The sequence below is a fragment of the Aptenodytes patagonicus genome, chromosome 8, assembly GCF_965638725.1.
Source record: "Aptenodytes patagonicus chromosome 8, bAptPat1.pri.cur, whole genome shotgun sequence".
NCBI lineage: Eukaryota > Metazoa > Chordata > Aves > Sphenisciformes > Spheniscidae > Aptenodytes > Aptenodytes patagonicus.
Window position 1 is genome coordinate 5,824,678 of NC_134956.1, and position 22,271 is coordinate 5,846,948.

The 22,271-nt window shown below is 37.2% G+C and overlaps 1 protein-coding gene across 9 annotated transcripts in view; it reads right to left on the reverse strand.

Moving 5' to 3' along the window:
• The window catches only part of DOCK3 (dedicator of cytokinesis 3), a 219,113-nt gene that overhangs the window by 173,727 nt on the left and 23,115 nt on the right, over window positions 1-22,271 (reverse strand). For all 9 annotated transcript variants that reach the window (XM_076346100.1, XM_076346099.1, XM_076346104.1 and 6 more), the window contains exons 3-5: window positions 13,758-13,798; window positions 11,373-11,428; window positions 7,658-7,754 (exon numbers count right to left, since the gene is read on the reverse strand). In XM_076346100.1, the coding sequence (XP_076202215.1) occupies window positions 7,658-7,754; window positions 11,373-11,428; window positions 13,758-13,798 (194 nt within the window). The remainder of the gene's footprint in view (window positions 1-7,657; window positions 7,755-11,372; window positions 11,429-13,757; window positions 13,799-22,271) is intronic.

Consider the following 22,271-nt stretch of genomic DNA (forward strand, 5'->3'; position numbering starts at 1 on the left):
AATTCTGTTTCCTTGCTGGTTGTCTGTTCAAAGCTAATGTTAAAACAGCATTCAATAAAATCAATTTCCCATGTTTTAATACTGCACATGTACTTTACATGTATACTGTAACACTGTTTTCAGCATGCAGTAGCCTGGATATTGTTCTAAAAGGAAAGAGCTCTTTGTTAACTACAAACTAGCTAATACTTCAAAAATCTAAAATTAATCTCAAAAACAACCCCTCCAAATCCCCCCACAATTTGCTATGAATTTCAGTATCAGGAAGGCAGCTATTCTCTTCCATTTACCAAAATAAAAGAGTATATCATGACCTCCCGTATCAATGACTAAGTAACATTCTCCTACCAAGCAAGAAATTATTAAAAACACCCTGCACGTAGTTTGTCACAGTAGGACTTGCCAAGGACACCAGAAGGTGACTTACATTTAATTCTATCTTTATTTTTAAAATCTATTAAAATCTATCCATCTCCATGGTAACTCAAAACATACATTTCTCCCATACAGTCTGATTAATACTTTGTAGTTTTTGTTTTATAGTCAACCTTTTGTTTGTTTGTTTGAAAACATGTAAGAACTGTCTAGCTGATCCTAATAATCTTTAATGATATCATGAACCTGTATGTGGAAGTAAACGAAAGGTGCAATGTACTGCATATACTGCTCCTTGTTATACTGTTCTTTAAATCCAATAAACTAGCCATAAGCTCTGTGGTCTTCCAAGGAAAGTAACTTTCAAACCAATTATTGTAATCTTTCAAATTTTAATGATAGAAGACTTGCTTAAAAACTAATCTTATTTTACTCTCCTAAAAATTTATGCCTACTTCTAATTCCTTAAAGCTCACAGACTTCCACAAATCACTCTCATCACTATGAGAGATGAACTGCATTAAATCTCTTAAAAATAGGGAAGGGAAAAATAATAATCATAGGAATCCTTTATAATCTTAAAATATGAAGCACTTAAACTGAACTTCAGCAAGTTAGTGCTAATGGGGAGATGTACTGAAATGGACTGCATTTTATGGCAGTGACCTAATAAATATTAAGAATAGATTCTACGTTAAGACTGTTTCACCAAAGAAGAAATGTAGAGGTCATGACATCCACTGAAGACCTCCAAGAAACCATAGCTAATAAATTTATGTTAATGCAAGTCTCAATTTAACAAAGCATGAGAAGGACTTTTACTCAACTTTCCAAAGACACCATACCTAAGCAGCGTAAAAGCCTATGATTTTAGGTACAAAAACTTCTAACTGCCTAAGGTAATGAACAGACATAAATCACACTGTGACTCTTCTATATTGTGGTCTTTATTCTGATCCCCACAATTCAAGAAAGACGCGGACAGACTGGAAAGGGTCCAAAGGAGGGCCACAAAGATGCTCAAAGGGCTGGAGAACTTGCCCTATGAGGAAAGACAAAAGGAGTTTGGTCTTTTCTCCCTAGAGAAGGCGGCTCAAGAGGACCTCATCACAGTATTCTAGTACTTAAATGGCGGCTACAAAGAGGATGGAGGGTCTCTCTTCACAAGGAGCCACATGGAGATGACAAGGGGCAACGGGTCTAAATTGCACCAAGAGAGGTTTCATCTCAACATGAGAAAGAAATTTTTTACAGTAAGAACAATCATTCACTGGAACAACCTGCCCAGGGACGTGGTCGAGTCCCCATCGCTGGATGTTTTCAAGATGCAATTGGACAGGGTGCTAGATAATCTCATCTAGGCTCCCTTTCCCATGAAAGGTTGGACCAGATGATCTTTCGAGGTCCCTTCCAACCTGGGCTATTCTACGATTCTGTGATTTGTCTCCAGCTTCCCCTTCCATGACTGAACATACCAAATTATAAAAACATCCACCTTACACATACAACACTGAAGTGTTCATCATTCTGCATTCTCCAAATCATTCTGCACGTACCATTCATGACCCAATCAAGAAAAATTTTCAAGTATTTTCTAGTAATCAAATGACAAATTTGCTAAAAGCCTCTGATTAGGTTGCTAAGCAATCAGATGTTTTCCCAGTGCACTGTCCCCTTTGAGAAACTGAAGAACTAGATGCTACTGAAAGGGGAAATATTTACTCTTAGTTTCCCTTATATTCTGTGCAGCACTTAACAAGACTATCAGCTGCCTCAAACTCCTATCTGAGTTTCTTGCCACTCCATGAAGATCCATCCTTCACTCCAACCATAGAAAGATATAAAAATATCCATAATACTGCCGAACATTAGAATATAGGACTAGGGATAATAAAGTGGTAACCTTGAGTCTCTCTGTTAGTGTCAACTGGGGCCAGACAAGCTCTTAAGATTCTTTTTAGATGCTTCTTTCACAATGCCTGAACAATCACCCTAAAAGATTTTCCTATTTGCAGGTAACCTTGAAAATTACTCAGAAAAAGGAAAGAGGACCACATATATGTGCAATACCATCTCTGTACATATGTCTCAGTACAAATACCTCATCTTTCCAGTAGTTTGCTTGCACAGAACTATAAGTGTGTATGAAATATGCTCAGCCTTGACTTTCCATCCTATTCCTTCAAGGGAGACCTTCTGAAGTAGACCTCAGATGCAGCACGTCTGGTTTAGATCACACCACACTTTTTTCTGTCTACATAGTTTCAAAAATGCATCAGCAGTTCCATGTTTTATCAGATGTGAAGCAAAAGGCATCTCAGTAAGTAAAAATGTCTCATAAAATGCTCCAATACGAGAGTAAACTACATTAGTGATTCAGTGAATGGCTTTTTTTTTTTTTTTAAGATGAATTTTGAACTAATACTTCAATTTTAGGGACACCCTAAAACACCCAAATCAGATAGCGTCAATTGCACTAATGCTTTTACCCACTCTCTTTTACTTGATAGGATCTTCAGAAAATTTAAAAGGAGCCAATAAGAAATTTGTTTCAGACTCAGCTGGCAAAAATTCCATCTATTCCCAATGCCATTAGGTCTTACTCCTAAAACTAAACGAGAAGTCACTCCACACTCTTCCCCCTGCTCCCCTTCTGCATAAAAGTAGCAAATTACCTTTATTGATCTGACCAAATTCTAAATTGGGCAATTATATTTGGTCTCTCCACAGTCATCTGCTATTTCAACAGAAACAGTCCTCACATCACATCTTAAACTCTGAGGGTTTTTTTTTTTTGTTACTGTTAAAATAGCTACTATGCTCCAACTGTGAGTTTCAGTGATCTCTTTAGCTGACTTAACAACTCACAGGAGCCTTGTTTGACCTAATTAACTAAAGCTCACAGAGAACTTGCGGATCCTTTATTTAGAAGTAGTATAAAAATAACAAATCTTATCAACACATAAAAGGTATGAGAGAAAGTTGTCTACTTTATTAGTATTATTTTTGTGTCTCAGTGGAAGTGATATACTGGTCTGGGCAACTACATGAGAGCCACACACATGCATTTCACCATAACAAATGCATTTTTGCATCTTTATCCACCTCTGTGCCTACAGAAGTCTCTCTAAGGTTTGTTCTTGCTTTTCTGCTCTCTCTTCCTTGTCCCTTTGGAGTAGTCACAAGAATAAGTTCAGTTTCCCATAGTGGTACCAATAATAATCTTATTTTTTTTCCTCTTCCACTCCATATTAAGTATAATATTGGGGAAGGGAATCACTGGCATCTTCTGTTTATAAGCCTTTGTAATACTGAGAAAGGATAAGTAGAACGTTCTTTTAAATTTCTTAGGCTTCTCATAAAATGAAATAGGTATCTAATCCAAATTAATCTAAATAACAATATGGATTATTTGAGCCAGGCAAAACAATAACACAAGATAATGGGGTCCATACACTTAGTGACAATATATGTACATATGTGTATGTATGTGCATACATACACTCACACATACGTACACACACACACCTGGTCAGCTACGGTAATCAAAAACTCTACCCACATCATGAGCAAATCAGTATACAGTGTTTACATAGAACAGATTTTAAACACTCAGTTCCTGTGAACTCCCTCCCAAAGATTTTGTACAACGGCAATGAAAGTAGGAAAATCCAAACCAAGTAGGTTAAATGGAACAGTAACCTTTTTTGACAGAAAGTAGTTACTAAATCTTACTGTTTCTGTGCTCATCTTAGAAGGCTGGATACAGGCAGATGAGAAAGCAAAGAACTGCTTTTTTATTTTCCAGTGTCATGACACTGTATCTATCTGCACACAGATTACATATTCAAATGGGGGGGGGGGGGGGAGAAAGGGGTCTTTTGTATCCCAGAACCATAAAAGTCATATCATCTTTACTCCTTGAAAAATATTAAATATTTAAATTCTATTACTGATTACTCAGTAACAAATAAAGGTGACTTTTAGATAGAATTTTTAACTAGGTTATCATTACCACTACAAAAAATACCCAATGTAAGTAAGAAAAACCCTGAATAAATCTTCTGATAGCTTCCATACCAGTATTATTTGTATCCCTTTCCAATTTTAGAGAAACCTCCTGCATTTTCAAAAAATCTTATTGTTTTGTTAGTATTTAAAGGCTTATAGTATCAGAATCCAACTACTCAGAGCATAACATGATATTACAGTAAAGCAAAGAAAACACCATACATCTTTATTTCAAATTCCTTTTAGGCACAGCCCTTCCTTTAAGAACTCATTGCACACAAATGCCTTTATCTCCACAGTCTCAGCTTCCAGTTCTACTAAGATTATCACTTGGCTTTCACCTTGATAGCAAAAATTACAAGAATATCACAGCCCTGTGTAGTACAGTGAACTCAGGCTTATCTTTCCAATATATATTTCACAGACCTACAAACGAAAATTACTGCACAACTCTCATAACTCAAACCTATTCAAGCTTCCCCACGCAGTTTCTTCCTAGTAATAGCATGGACTCTCTGTGGTCAGAGAGAACCGAGGAAGACTGCCAATATTTTACGCGAACTAATTTTCTACAACTGTCTCTCTCAAAGTTGTGCTTCACTTTGCCCTTCCATTTCTCACTGTTCTCCTCCTCCCTCCAATATTTTTTCAGCTGTGCTATTTTATCTTGGAACAACATAGCATCCCTCTTCAGGCAGTGTTTTAATCGCTCCACGCTTCCTGGGTATTAGATTCCAGTTCCTATTGTTTAACTGAAAGGCAAATACAAACCTTACAATGTATCTCAACGATATTACTACAGCAATTTCTTGGAATTTTTAATTGAAACAAACCTGGTCTTTCAAATGATAATTCAAGTACGAAGTTTGCCAAAAAGCACAAGATGAACATTTCAGCCTATTCAAAGATATTAAGAGATGCTGTACATTCTGTTTGGCAGTTGTCCTACAGTGCAATACTACTAAATAACGAAGTGCCTACTGTTACCATTTATAGGTACTGACCTACTGAAAATATCTGCAGTAACAACTAGCACTTGAACTTTCACTACAGTAAGACACTTTTCTACAAAGCTGACTACGCACAGCAGCATGATAAATAACATCAATTAGATTTCTTAGATGATCCGCATTACAGTTTGGGAATAATAAAAAAATTTCTGCTGGTGCTGATCCAACAACAAGCAAGTATTTCCATCTAGTCTCTTAATATATTTTAAGAGATGACCTTACAGCATAGCTTCCAGCCTCAATACCCGTTATAAAATCCTAATCCCAGCTCTGCCACATCCATTTGTGCACCTCAGTACACTTCCTCAGGCTTCAGATTTACAGTTTGTAAATGGGACAAATTTCTGTTACCCACCTAAAAATGGCGTAGATTGTTCTTTCATGTCAGAAGAGCTATGGTACTACATCAGTAGTACTGAAGGTAGTCAAACACTGACAGCTTTGTCCAGGGAAGTTGTGGAGTCTCCATTCACAAGAAACTCAAAACCTGACTGGATGCAGTTCTGGACAACCTACTCTAGCTGATCCTACTCGAGAAGGCAGTTGAGCTAGCTGATCTCAAGAAGTCCCTTCCAACCTAAACAATTCTCTGATTATTTCTGTATTAGAAAATATTTAGGTTTGGTTTGGGGTTTTTTTTTTGGTTTGTGGTGGGGTTTGGGTTGGGGGGGGGGAGGGAAGTGTTATTTGTTTGTTTTGGTTCGGGTTTTTTTAAAAGTTTCTGGAGAAACCCACCACAAAACAATTTATTGTCTACTCTGAAGCTCTGCCAGTTTCTTCTTGTCACAGAACAGATGTCTCCTTCCAAAGTTCTGTGAAAACAGTAAATTCTTTCCCCTGTTATTTAAGAATACAATAATGTGGTGTGCAATGTTACAGTAAGTATAATGTGATAGAACAGAAAGCAGCCCCAGAAAGAAAATCACTAAGTGAAAGTTTATAGCTAGAGCTTTCTCTCTCCCTCCCCTCAAGGAACTAGTTTTAACAATAAAAAAGAAATAGATTAGTAGAAAAGAAGTTTAACTCATTTGTAGTTAAAATGATTCCCCTTTCTCCAACTCAATATCACTGTCAGTATTACTGTTGCCGCCTTCATCTGACACTGGGGAGAGAGAAAATCTTACAGGAAGAAAACAAAAAAGATCACTTTATTCACATACACCAGAGAGGTAAATATTTCAAATTGAAAAACAAGGAGTACTAGGTGTAAGAGTGATACAAAAAAAAGTGTATATACCATGTGCCATGCCCTCCCCCCCCCCCAATTAGATTGGATGCTACTTTGCAAGAAAATTTCTTCAGAGGCCTATGATCCCCATAGAGGAAGTGGGAGCAACAAAAGTAAAACTAATTTCATAATAGACTTGATTGCTTTTTGAAGGGAGTACGGAACATGGCTGGTTATGCTAGAGATACACTAGACTCATTTAATTGGATCTTTTCCAGTCTTATTTCCTAGATATCTAACTGCTGTCACTTCAGGTTTAAATAAGGAAACAAAGCTGCTGCAGCTCTATGTAGAGGTATTTCTCTAAAGTAAGGAAAGAAAGGAAATTTGTGCAGAACCTGCAGTTCTTGATCCTAATCCTACAGTTATGGCTTGTAATTACTAAGCTAAAGGGGGGGGGGGGGGGGGACAGGAAAAAAATACTTTCAAACGTACAAGTTTTTTATTTGCTGTTCCATGGGATTTGGCCATTAAAAAAGTAAGAGAAGAACAAAGATGAAAGCAGAGGTAGGTGACGTTATGTGGCAGCAGCTGAAAATTATATAAAATAGATGAGTATAAAATTCAGTAACACTTATCTTGAGTGTTTAGTTTTAATAGAGGAAGGAACAATCATACAAAAAGACCTTTTAGTTCTTCCTCTTTCAAACTCTACATGCTAAAACAAATACTCGCAGACTGTGCTGAATAATTCTTTGAAGTCTTTGATGGGACTTACAGAAGTCTTCCATTTTTAGCTACTAAACACGTATACTATTTCTTACATATTTAAGAACACTTTAAAATTGGGGTTTTTTAAACAATGAAGCTTTTAGATCTGAAGGCAGAATTTCAAAACTGCTGAAATTTCCAACACAGCCCATGTGAACCTCACACGATCAGTGATTCTGCAGTTAGCGAACCCCCACTAGATATAAGGAATCTAACAATTCTTACATTGATTATGATTTTTTCCTAATGGACTGAAATGCAGGCAACATATCTCCCAAGATATTTGAGAAGTAAAGTACAATGAGAAGAGTACTGTTCTTACCACATACAGCTGTTTCCAGAGCACAGCCCATTCCTGCAGCGTTGCTGTGACTTCAGTCACAACAGAATCTTCAAGCGGAACAACTGTTTCATATTGCCTATACAAGAAGAGGGGAAAAAATTAGGAAAGGTACCCTGGAAAAGGTAGAAAAAGAAATAAATGTCAACATAGTAATTTGTAAAATGCTAGAACTTGAATTTGTTCAACATAAAGGAAAATATCTTAAGAGCAACATTTTGTCTGTTTCAACACTGAAGCAACTCCAGAGTCTTATCAACTGTTCCTCCACTACATTCCACAAGAATCAGCTTATGTGAAGCATTTTCTAGTTACCTGTTCAAAATACATCATTTCATTCTAATCAAAGTCAATGAACACACTTTTCATGATTATAGCATGTTAAATTAACTTGCCTGTAAAGTGGGGTCCTTCACTGTTTGTGTCCCTTTTTCTCAAAGCCAGTCCAGCCCTTTTTTCCCCTCCAATTAATATGTTAGCCAATATCATTAACTACCCAAAAGATCTACCATCTATTAACCTTTCCTATCCAGAAAACTTTTTCAGTATTGGATATGAAACCCGAGTGAGTTATCCTCTAATCAAAATAACAAGACTTGTCCCTTTGTGGTCAAGATCCTCCATACCCATTAAAAGAGAAGCATAGCGCGCTCTTCTTTCATCACACCGAAATGCAAGAATGTGATAACCAATGTATGTATTGTAATACCATTATATTATCTGAGCCATTAGTGCCTTGACTTGCCCTTTATGTTGAATGCTATTACTGAAACAAATGTCACATTGTAAAAATAAGGTCTAGTTCAAGCTTCTGCTCTTTCAGCAATTTTTAAAAAAGAGGGAGCATTAAAAAAAAAAAAAAAACCCCACACCACATTTCTGAAACACATCCTGTTGGAACAATTTTCCATAGGTCCTAAAGTGGCGGTACTGAAAAACACTGGCTTAAAAGGTGGTTTGGGACAAGTAGTGTCAAGTCAGAGACAGCCTCTGCAGCACATCCAACAACCATGAAGGACACCGATCCCTTCCTCTTCAGCAGTACAACTGTGCATACAGCTATTTTGAAATTCTCCTGAAGGGAAGCTACAAACCCCCCATTCCATAACCAGTTTAGGCTACTTCTTCTGTCCTTTGTGCAGAGTTAAATGAGTGCTAACAAGTAAACAGGCGAACAATAAGATGTCATTAATTCCAAAAGTGGGGGGGTGTGCGTGTGTGTGTGTGTTGGTTTTGTTTGCTTTTAAAAGAGGACACAGTTAATCATTAAAAAAAAGCCACACACTTTCATGGCAATATTTCGCTTTTGAAAATTCTTACTAGAAATAATTGTGCCACATTAGCTGAAGCCAAAAGTAACAAGCGATGGGGGAAAGGATGATGGAGTTAAGTCACTGTATGTCTCTCTGTATTCTTGGAGCAGAAAACTTATCAAAGAAAAGCTTCAATTCTTCATTTCCAAGCTACCAAAAACTCATACTCACATCAATGACTTAAGCAAATCTTACATTAAGATCCAAAATATACATGTATTAGAAACATCACTATCTTAAAAACCTGGCATAGTCATATCAGGCATGCATTCAACCCACTAAAGCTGGGACTTACATACCAGGAGACAAGACAGATCACGATTTTTTCCTATTATTATGCCAATGACCTTATCATTCCCACATTTTGTTGTGGGAAACTGAAACACTGACAGACACTTGGCATCTGAGATTGCGCTCTATTCTACTCCTGCAATGTTTTGGTTTGTTTTGTTGGTTTGGTTTTTTGTTTTGTTTTGGTTTTTTTTTCAAATTTGGCCACAGTAAGAAAAGGAAATCTCAATTCATGCTTTAACAAATCTCCATAGAGTACGCTTGTGATCTCAAGTATGACACTAAGAATATGATGAAAAGCCCAACACCTACTCTTTAGCTCACATTCAAAGATCATTTCAATGGTTAAACAAAAATTCTTCATTTAGTATATATCATCAAAAGTTTGCTTGACACTAACAACATTAAAAACGATGCCACAAGCACTTCTAGCTCAAAATTCAGTTCTTTTCAGATTTCTGTAAAATGCCATTGCAGGGAAGGGATTCAAAATAGTTCAACATCCCTTTAAGAAACCACAGAAAAGGAAAGGATGAAAGGAATCACACAATACACTTTAGCTAAGATGGGGAGAAAATTAAAACCAAAGAAAAATGTTCTCTAAAGATTATTTTTGGAAATGGATTTACAAACTTTTGGCATCAGTGGAAAATAAAACATTTTGGAAGATCAACGTTCAGCGGTATGGCTGGATTTAGAGAGAATGCACATTAGGACTACATTTAACCACGTAAATATAATGCTTTGCATTCTTATAACCCTGCACTTCCTCCATTATACCCCCATATTAATGACATTACATTGGGTCTATGACTCAAATATGGGAACATTATATACCATGCTCTATTATTTCACAAGTGTTTATATTGGCACTTTGAATATATTCTTAAATACAGGGGCAGAATTTCTTTTACTAAAACATGAAATAACCATGATCTCTAGTTTAGAACTGTATTACGTTCTGTTGTATCAATTGGTATACCAGTCTTCGATACTTATTTTTAAAAAGTACATCAACTTTCCTAGTAAGTATCTAAATACCCTGAACTGGTTGCCCTTTACAAATTCTGAACTAACATCAAGTACTAATTAACTACAGACTACAGGAAACCGGTCTTCCCCCTACACGTTAGGAGTAGTCATTCTATGCAATACATACAATTTTATTACACCCCAAAGTTATGAAGCATCAGTACTACAGTTGCCCTTACAATCTTTACTCAGTCCCTTTGAGGATAAACGTACAATTCAAGACTATCAGGAGTCACATATTTTTCTACAGGTACTTCACTAAATGCCATTTAATACGTTTTATCTCCGAGATTTAATTTGTTGCTTTGTGTCACGGTCTGAAATGCTGCACTTACAAATCTCCCCACAGTGGCCTTAAACTAGAAAATGGAGGCAAGAGCAGCATTGAAGACACAGGATATTGATTTCGGGAGTCTCAATCAATCTCACAGGAAACTTTGCAGGTTATAGAGCCTACACACAGTAAGATCTCTGACATTATGTTGCTGTCAGTATTGCTGTTCACATTAACTAAATTAAATCTACCTCTAGCAACATATGAGCTACATACAAAGACAGTGAAGGTAAAATATTTTCAGCGGGAGTGCACTTCAGTCATTCTCTGGCTTGAAGCGTGGAGGGTTGGATCCTTTTGAAAAGTTTCACAGTAACATAGCTACCTTGTCAGCTATGTCTCAGTGAAAGTCTGTTGCTAAACAAGATGGGCTGTCTATATGTCGGTGCCTCCGTAACAAACAGGAACATATAGAATTTTGCCAGTGAGGAACAAGCAGAAATGAAAAATATAAAGTTCTTCAAAATGCGTGTGTTTCAGATGATACCTCTGGAGTTACAATTTTATGAGCAAAAGTGAACAGGAGTAACGAACAGAATTGATTCTTGCTATATTAAAAAACAAAAAACCCCAAAGCTCTGCAGAATTACATTTAATTTTCAAACCCTAATACACAACAAAAGAGACAATGAACTAAAACCACTCTATAAATGTTAATAACTATTTCTTAGATTCCCTTCTAGATGAGAAACACTGCAGCTTCTTAAAGAGAAGGAAAAATACCCACCCTCTGTTACTGACGATTGCCTTTTTCAAGTGAATATAGTTTGCAGGAAAAATCCCCTGCAAGAGAAAAAGGTCTGTAAGTTAGAAAAATACATTTGCAGTTTTTAGCATTTATATCCTAAGCCATAATAAATAATTGCCAATATACCTATTAAAAAGAAACCCTAACACCGTGTCAAAGAAGCTACCACAGTCAAAAGTCAACATTCAAATCAGTCACAACTGATCATTTTAATCCATCTTAGAACAGGACAGCACACTGCATCAAACCTCCATCTTGAAAGATCAATTCCTTAATAAGGAAGTTTTGCAAGTCTATTCAATAAAAATATCATACAAAGATTTAAGCTGAGTACTTTTCATTCCCAAAAGCTCTGAAGTGCTCAGAAACACTGCTGTACGGGAAATATGCTCTGCTATAAAAATCATGGGTAAGTCAACTAGGACCAAATGAAAAGGTGGCACTCTAATCCTACACAGCTGCCTTGGAAGGGACGAGATTGATTTAAAAGAAAACAAATTTAAGTTTAGCCATTTGTCTTCCTACTGCAAAGACTGTGAGAGCCCAATAATCCACCAACAGGTGATGGCAAGCAGGAAAAAGGTGTAACAAGCAGGAAGAGTTCAGAGAACAGCTTGCAGCTAGCAGAAAGGAACGAGTAACAGAAGTAACTACCAGGAACATTTACCGGAGAGATGTAAGCTAGCCGGGACAGCCAGAAAAGTGGCTATGGTGCAGTTTGCAGCACAGCATCAGTATGCTTCCAAGACCAGGCCTCTGTACCAGTATGGTACATCAGGTGACAAGAACATAGGCTTAAAAAAAACAATTTGTTGAGCCCACCAACAAATTTGTGTCTAGCCCCCGTACCAGTCTTTCACTAAGGAAAGAAGTATTCTATATCACTTGCATACCCTGCAGCTATCCTTTTTCCTCCCTCTTTCCAACAAAAAGCTGTTTAAACCCACTTGGGATAGCTCCGGTTATTTGCCTTTTGCTGTTCCCACGATGGCTGCATTCTAACTTTGCCTGTGCCATTGTGTTCTTGTATGATGAGACATGGGGAAAAGAGGTAATTTAAACCAAACTTTTCATAGCGTTCCATTACCTCTGTAAAACACACGGCCCTGAATCCTCAGAGCAAACTCAGTCAGTCTGTAAGAACGGTAAGCCTGCACTTCAGTGGGGAATACAGGATCAGCATTGGTAATCTTCGGGTTAAAAACCAGCTGACAGCCTCTCACAAAAATGTCAGTAATCAAGTGTGGGCTTTAAATTTTTAGACCTTTAAAACAGTACAATGTAGGAAGAAAAAAAATTTTTTTTTTGGGGGGGGGGGTTTGAAAGGAATACTAAGTAAAGATGATTCAAAATGCTAAGAAAAGTTCCGTCCTTTTCATAGGCAAGACTGAAATTGCAGAAGGAAAAAAGATTATTCTAACAGGAATGGCTTCATCAGGAAAAAAAAAAAAGTAAATGCGCATGCTTTCAGCCACACGAAAATCTGGAAAAGGAAGAAATCCTACTTCAGTTTCTTGTTTGATTCACTTCCAATTAATGCTGTGATCCTGTGCTGGTTACCTAAGAAACCAAGGAAGGTTTGAAGGGCACTCCGATCAAAAGTGAACATATACATAAGCAGAAGATGTACCCGCACACACACAATGAATGTAGGCTTTTCCACTAGAAGAGTATTATAGTCATGAAAACATAATACAGGTAATATTATATTCCATAACACAGGAAAACATGAGGAATCTGGTACTCTCTTCTTAAATACAAGCTATATTTAAACCAAAAGACAAGGAAGTGATGCTTACATGGAAGCAACTGTTTACATGTTTGGATACATACATTTACAAAAATATACAAGCACTCGCAAAAAATTCCTATCAGAACAGTCAAAAAGGTTCTCTAAGAGCAAAACAGGGATATGACTGGAAAATAACCAAATGCAGTGGTTAAACTGTAAAAATCTGAAAAAAAGAACAAACTTACAATATCCTTTTTCATCAGACTTTTTTCAAAGTTGTCTTAGATTAATAATGCAAATTATTAAATGTGTTCTTTAAAAATCCTGAATTAAGCAGTGCAAGATCACCCATCTAAGCTTTTCTTAGGGGAGTAGGGCGGAGAGGATCAAATTGGATGAGATTTATAAATGTTGGAAAGATTACATGTTACATGTCAGAAAGGTTTCTGATCCTTTGGGTGACTAATGAGTATCGTTCTCTCAATTTAGAAAATAAATCAAATCCTCCCACAGGAAAAAAGTTAGAGAAGTAAAACCCTAAGGGTAAAGGAAAACTAAGTTTGCAGGGTTGCAACAGCAAAGTAGATATAATCTCCCACTAAATTAAAAAAAAAAAAAGTATTCACACTTACCTTTACATTGGGCTTCTTAATGGAAACACCTCTGTACCAGCCTAAAACCAGATAAAACATACTATATTAATTTGTGGCATTGCTTACTTTACACAGAAGCAAACTGACTAAAAACTATGCAGTTACTGAGATCCTCTCAAAAACCAGCTGTGCCTCACACAGGTCAAATTTTTTTCAAGGGTTTTTTTGGTGGTTTTTTTGGGTGGGTTTTTGGAGTTTTTTGGGGGTTTTTTTGTTTTTTTTTTTTTTGGTTTGGGTTTTGTTTTTTTTTTAATTCTTCTGCTTTGCAATGATGACAAGCAATTAAGAACCGGAATGCTCCTGTTTATTCCCATCAGGAATAAAAGCAGCTTAGTATACTTAGTCACTGTACTCACAATCATTAGCCACTGTGGCAAAGATGCATTCAGCACTCATGCAAGAATCTGTACCGAACATTTTTCTTACAGGCTGGTACATGAGTCTCTTCATAGTGTTTATCTTAACAAAATCTCCAGACTTTAAAAACCTGTCCTTTTAAAGACAGGAAAAGTTGTTATCATACATTTCTAATATTGTTTAAACTAATATAAATCCTTTTCACATGTCTGGTCTTATGTATGTCTGTGAGACTAGAGAACAGACTTTAGGATCTAATTTCACAAACCCAATTATCATTCTTGTAACCCCCATCAGATAACAGCCCCAGACAGGACAATAAATCAGGAGTAAAAGCCAAAGCTGCAAAAGCTACAAGTTAAACAGAAGAACCCAATTACTCCTATTTTACAGAAGGGAAAGTAATGTCACTCCATGCAAGATTCATCAGGAAAAAAGAGTGCTGAAAACACCATCCAGTTTAACAATGGAAAAGGAGCACACTTCAGTCGTCACAGTAGATGAGCTGCTCTTCCACTCTGTAAGACACACAAAACTACCTTGAATTGTTGTTAAAAATACACTGCTCTCTTCACATCTGGGTCTGATGCTTCATCCCCAGAACATGAAGCTAAGCGTTAAGACCTGAGCCTGGAACACCCTCCATAGGAGCATGGGCGATGAAGAGTGCCAGGGTGCGAGCTCCGCGGAAGAGGCCTGGCCATCCCTGGACATCAGAAATTTGTGGGCAAAGTTGGCCAGGCCCAGCTACTACACAAGCAGCAAGTTCAACTGCCTGCACGCCACTCTTCTGTCTACTACAGCCCAGCATTCAGAGAAGCAACCACCCAAACTTGCCAAAACCCAACAATTTCACATAATCTAAATCCACTTTCCATAAAAATTCCTCTAATTTTTCCAGCGACTTCCTACTTTTAGTTTGGTTGGGTTTTTTTTTTCCTACAGAGGACGGATACAGTATCTGCAGCATTTAAAAGAGCGCTAGGAAAACCTGTCAGTAATTTGCTAAGGAGAACAGAGAAGAACAGAACAAAGTAAATGTGTATTTTGTCTCTCAGAAAAAGGACTTCATATTTGGCTGAATTATGACATGAGTCTCATTTAGAGGCTCTGAAGTGGGGAAGAGAGCCTTGATTTTGTTTTAAAGACAGCCTGCTAGTTTTGAATTTTTTTTTTTTTTTAAAGGAAATCTGAGTCAATATGAAAGAAAATAATTGATGAATTCAAGACTTTTGCAAATCTTAATACGGAAAAAAATTAAAATCCACCTTTATTACACAAATTTCTCATTAAGATAGGACATAACACAGATTTATTTTTCCCATTAAATTATTGCTTATATTAAAAAAATAAAATTTTCTTTGCAATTTATTTCTTAGTTGATCAAATCTCATGGCAATCATATCAATATAAATATATATGCCCAAACAACATAGAGATCCTTAAAATGAGTAATTTCTAAAACTCCACACAACTGTGCCTGCAACACCTGCTTTTGAGTAACAGATGCTACATATTTTTAAGATCACAGAAAAAAAGAAATGCATTTATCCTGTGATTCATTGTAACCAATATTAAATACAGCATGTTGCTGACTTTTAATTTCATAGACTCTGTATCTTAGAAATAAACATACATTTTAAGCTTTAAGATAAACAGAATGGCAAACTTCTCAGTAAATATGGAAAAAAGTGGTTTTATCTAAGTTTGTGAACAGAACTGTACAAGTTGGAACAAAACCCGATAAAGCAAGTGTCTATTAATGATTTAGATGTGCAGGGTAGGGGATGAAACACATTTCCAAAAAAACACCTTATTTCCGAGTTTCCTGTTCTTAATCCCAAAAGAAATCCTCAAAGCTTAAACGGTATGTGTTTACAGCGTGTAAAACACAGGAATGGAAGGACCCCTGAGAAATCATCCAGCTCATCCAAGTGAACTCTCTGAACTTCTCCTCGCAGATGTTTAGCCTGTTTTCAACAGTGTCCAATAATTTATCATCAGGACTGAATAACACCGCACTCCTTGCCTGGGGAAAGTGATCCATACAACTTCCACAAAACCTAAATTCCAAGGTATTTCTGCACAGTATTCCAAGGAAACAGAGTGTATTTCTGCCACTCCACACAGACCAGTTTGAAAGTGGTGGTGTTGCACAGGCATCTTTTTAGAAGAAATTTCTTCCACTGACCAACATCGGACAATAAAACTGCATGTTACAATAACATTTTGATAAAGTACTTGAAAATCTTGAATATTTATGTCAAGTTGGAGATGGCAAATCCTCACTGGACAACCTATTTCAGTGGCTCAGACAACCTACATGCACTTTATAACTTGAACTTTCTTTGCTGCTATTTGAATCCAATATTTTTTCTTTGGGAGAATATGGAGAACATTTTGTTGACTTCCCTTTTGTAGGTACTTTTCTACATTTGAAAAGTGGTATATTTCCCTTTAATCTTGTAGATTGTGCTCTCCAGATCTTAGTTTTCCTTTCTTTTCTCTTTTCTTTTTCAGTGGCTATAATATTTTTAGAATCACCCTTCTCTGTTTTAAGTTTCCTCCAACTCCATGCAAGCAAGATACAGCAGAAAGAAGAGCTCATCAGAACCTGACAGCACTAAATTGTAGAATACAATTCCTTATTTGCTTACAGTGAACACCAGCAAAAACTCATTCTGTATCTCAAAGTAAAAGCTATGAGAAAAGATACAATGCTTTTTTTTAAAAACACACTTAGAAAATTGCATCTGCATTACATTATTCACTAAAATGAACTAAACCTTTATTCTGGAATTAGTCTTAAATAGATTAATATTGACCTAATCATATATTTTAAAGAACATTTATTTTGGAGGATTTAATCACAATAGTCATCAAATCCAGGCAGGCGCTTCAGCTAATTGTGATCACAACATGCACTACATGGTTAGACCTCAACATTGACTAATGTTTTTAGTTGTTACTGTACTACAAATAATTGTTAATACTTTAGAATTATGGCATTCATTTTCTACTGATACATGGCCTTTAAAGGGTACTGACTTCAAGGAAATGGTGAAAAAGATGGGATTTAAAATTAAGAAGCAGAAAAACATGGCTATGAAGCGACAAGAATTTTGTGGATAAGTTATTGTGAAACAACAATCACGAGTATCCACAATTTGAACAGATTAACTGTCTAGTAATTATCAGCAACTAACAAGGATTTGAGTACAGATGACCTTAAGGGGCAAGACCACAGCTAGACACCTGCAAATCTCTACAGAGAAAGGCTGTGCTTCATGCACACAATGCCTCCCCCCATTTCCTTTTCTGACAGCTAAGAATATTCTCAGCTTGACCTGGTGGATGACCTAGGGAAAGGAAGACAGGTAATTCTAACTGTTTTCCAAAAAATGAATCACTGTACTGGGTCTGGCTGGGATGGAGTTAACTTTCTCCACAGCAGCCTGTCTGGTCCCATGTTTTGGATTTGTGGCTAAAACAGTGCTGATAAGAGACCAACATTTTGGCTATTGCTGAGCAGTGCTTGTACAACATCAAGGCTTTCTCTTTTTCCTCCATGTGCCGCCCCCAGCGAGTAGGCTAGGGATAGGCAAGAACTTGGGAGGGAACATAGCTGGGACAGCTGACCTGAATCAGCCAAAGGGATATTCCATACCATGTAACATCCTTTGCTGTAAGAAAACCAAAAATTAGTCTATTGGAAGCACCATTCTAAGCAACATCCTATTCAGGATCAGAAGGAGAACACTAAATATATCCCAAACAAGTCTGATGAATTTCAAGTATATATCATAGTCAAAATAAAGTAGATAAAATGACAAAGACATCCTAGAATGGGCAAAAATACCTCCAATGATACAGATGACACTGCAAGCAAACTTTTTTTCTTTTTTTCTTTGATCACACAGGAAGATAGGCACAGTATGAGCCTACTGCTTACACCACAGCACAACAACAACTGAAGAAAGCACCGTTACGTCTGAACATTTGTGAGAAGCTGGGATGAATGCAGGCATTTGGACTGCATCTTAATGTTGTGTCGATGTGTATTTCTGGGTAAGTCTCATGACAAAGCCACATACTTGATAAATTTTGATGAATGGAGGTGCAAAGCTTTTTGTTTGTTTGTTTTAAGGAAACAGAGTATGACAGACATAACGCCTCAGCAAAACAGAAACTGTCAGTGCAGGAATTACATACACTTTCCTAATCCAACTGATTTTGAACACCTCATACTTTACATTCTCAGTATGCCCAAGACAAAGGTTTGATCCAAGTACTGTAGAAGAAAATTGAATGAATCATATCCATTCCAGTGTGTTCTAGACAAGTCACTGTATCTTAAAGCCCTATTCCAACTTTGCTTTTACATGAAGTCTACTGCACAGTGTAGTAGATAAACCAAGCAGACCACCTGAAGCAATACAGCCACACTGCAGTGATCCATGCCAGCTAAACCTACTATAGAGTCTAAACATTATGTTTCTAAGGTGAAACATAAAACCCACGAAAAAACACAATCCTTTACAGCTGCTTTTTTCAATACCATCTAACAATATTTGATACATGACACTAAGAAAAGTGAAGAGTAGGCTGATCTACAGCTCTGCCCTCTATATAGCCTACACGGCAGATAATCCCTCAAAGATTACTTCCATGGTAATAAAACTGGAGAAGAACAAAAAGAAAAGTACCCCATTATGCCTGTTCCCCCTGCACATTAAGACCACCACTTGGTCATAATTTTTTCTTCAAAATGCATTGTCTATACATATATTCGCACTGTAGGTTACTTGCAGGCCAGTAATAAAAGCTAAATTACTTAGCAGTACATGCAAGAATGTGTCCCTTTCCTTCCCTTTGTTTCTAGGGCTTTTTCAGCTGTATTAGGCTTCCTCCTTAGCTCCTCTGACCCCTAGAATTCAACAAGGCATCTGAAGAGGCAGGACAGAAAAATGAATTGGGAATGTATATACCAACATCACATCTCAAAAAAACGCATAGGTAAATAACGTATTTTTCACCTACAACTATCTGTACATACGAAAATTCACAGTGTGGGAAACGTGAAGCCGTATTATAGAAATCTGCACACTCTTAGATGAAGACTGAAAAACAGTCTTTCCAAAGATGTATCACACTCAGAAGTCTCAGCAATAGTGCAATCCTAGTTAAATTGCAAAAGGAGCTCTGTGGCAGGCCTGCACATCTCAATCTCTTAATCTGAGCAATTAGAAGAGCTACCAATGTTTTTTAATCTTTACTTGAAGGAATATCCTGTTTTGTTCAAGGCACTTTCTAAAACCCACCTTGTACCTTTTCAGATTTCCACTTAATCAACAAGAGGTCTGTCACATGGAAAAAGCTCGTCCCTTCTGAGCACTCAGTAGCAGAAAAACAAAAGGGTCCTAACTGAAAGGTATTGATCTATTTTTCAGAAAAATAAAGCCCAAATATCCGGGTTGAATAAAGTAGCGTCAGCTGCAGACTGTAGGAAAAAACAAATTCCACATATAAGTTCTTGACAAACAGAATTCTGAAAATAAATTACGTAAGTATTTATGGTAAGTCCTAAAGCTAAACTTGGATCTTAAAGAAAGCACTGCTAGTAGAACGTGCTACAAGAACTCGAGCCTTCTTTGTCCTACAAAAATAAGTATACTTTGCAGTATTATGAGTAACCCTCAAATCTGGAAGAAAGCTATCTTTTGCTATACTAGCCAATAAACAATTGCTTTTACCTTTCAATCTGCATATAAGCTGTTTGCAGAGTATCTTTGTGCAGAGCTAAAGGTACTCAAAGTAACCCAGAAGAGAGATGGTAACAGTGCTTAGCAAAAGCTTCTTGATGCCGAAACCACTCAATGACAAGACCACTCTGTTCTGAGCTTGATGCTCTGAGCAGTGCCAGGACAGGACGAGCAGCAGATGAATACTCAACCAACCCAGCCTGCCAATACCATGTCAGGGAGCAGCCTCATGCCAGCAGAACCACAGGAGTATGCTAATAATGCAGTCAGAGAGATGCCACAGCAAAAGCAGAAGAGAGAGAATGTGTTTTATCTTGGTGTTAGCCAAGCAGAGAGCCATCGAGAAGCCATTCCTGTGCTCCAAAAGAGTAGTTTGAATAGCCAGGCAAGATCTTCTGCAGCGGCTGTGTGGGTCCAAGAGACTTCAGTTCCACTGGCATGCTCCACAAAAGGCAAAGAGGAAAAGGGATATCTCACTGGAGACATCTCTCTCAGGGTAAACCCAAATTACTGGGAGTGAGTCAATTTGGCCCAGCCAGCCACAGGAGAGCTCCCAACTCCAGGTGGAAGGAAACCTGCATTGCTCCCACAGCAATGACAGTCTGAAGTGTGATGCCTCATTCATCTGTATGATACAAAATTGGAAGTATGGCAAAGATAACTCTTCTCAAGCACACTGAATTCTTCAAGAATTTAAGAAAAACCCCCAATTGCAAGCTATATCTGCTGCTTAAGTGTCCCAAACACTGGAAAGCCTTCATTCAACCATGCTGTCACTGCTGGAATAACAGAGGGAAACTTTAAATATATATTGCTTAAGAACACTATTATTAACACACACACATTAAAACCACGTAAATAAATACTTTTGTGGATACCAGAATTTGCATGGGTAAGATAATATTCTTTTAACTGGCACTTCAGGCATCAGCTAGTGTTTCTTTTCTTCAGCGAATATATGAGAGTCTCAAGGTAATAATTAAAGTCACTGAAGTAGTAGCATTTTTAAATCAGAAGAAAACTGCTTCCTAGCAATAAAAATAAATGGACAAAATAGACATTTTAAATTTACTCTGATTGCCACTAGTTACTCACAGCTACTGCCAGTGGCAGAGCAATAGCCGTATGACTTGAAAAATAGGGTGTTCTTTAGAACGCACAGTCCACATGTATTTCAAATAATGAGTATGCTCATGCTTTGTCACTTGACAAAAGAAAACTCTGTCTTTCAGCATTTATAGGTGGCATACTATTGCCATACCCTTTCACCTCCTCAATGCGTGGCATGTAAAGCAGAGAACACCACTTACTGTTTCAATTCTCTCTCGGTGGCAAGATCACAAGTGGAAGGGCTCAGAGAGGGGAACAGAGAGAGGGGAAAGCTGTGAAAGACAAGCATATGTACAACTGATATCTTGAAGAATATTTGTTACCTTTGAGTGAGACCAGTAGAAGATCTCGGAGTCCTTCGTGCAAACAGTAACTATAAAACCACTCCAGTAACATCACATGCTTTAGAGATAGTGTAATGTTTGATGAAAACATGGATGGAGCTTTTGGTAGCTTCAGAGGAAAGGCAGACACTAAGTCCATGGGTTTGAACCCTGTCATTTTGAATTACTGGGGGGCGGGAGGCAGTGGGAGGCGTTTGTCAGATTTAGACAGGGTTAGAAAACAGCGATTTAGACATTTGTGGCCTGGTATGAAAGCATACAGAGTGGCAGGCACGCAAATTGATTGAAATTCAAAAGTTCCAATTTCAAGCACATGAACAAGATCCATAGTAACAGAAAACTGTATTTCATTGCATTTTATTTTAAAAAATGCATAGAAAACCACAATAAAAAAAAGATTTTTTTAAAAAATGTGTTATCAACTGGTTTTCATATTTATTAGCCTTAAAGAGACAAATACATGTATGTGTGTATGCATATGTATTTGTTCCTTTACTCTGCGAATATATATAAAACTTAGCTGCAGAGGTACCCGAGAACTCGATATAAAAAATTCCCTACTCTTTCATTCAATTCCTCTAAATGCAGCACCTACTTTTCACACCAGTCACTACAAAAGAGTACTTGCTCTTTTGTAGTAATAATACAGTTATTCAGTAAGTCATTATGATTAAAAATAAGCACATTCAGGAATATAGCTAGTGTTTGAATCTTTGTCAGCCTTGAATTCTTCAGCGAGTCTCCGAAATCATTCTTCACATCACTAGAAGGTTTGCGTGTATGTGAATCCTTTTAACCCAGACAGCAAAGTCCCTACTGTAGAGAATTACGCACAAACTATTCTAAGAAGCGAAGCTGAAACAGCAATGGATCTTCTTTGGAGTCCCATGGTAGTGACCCTTATTTGCATGGGTTAACAT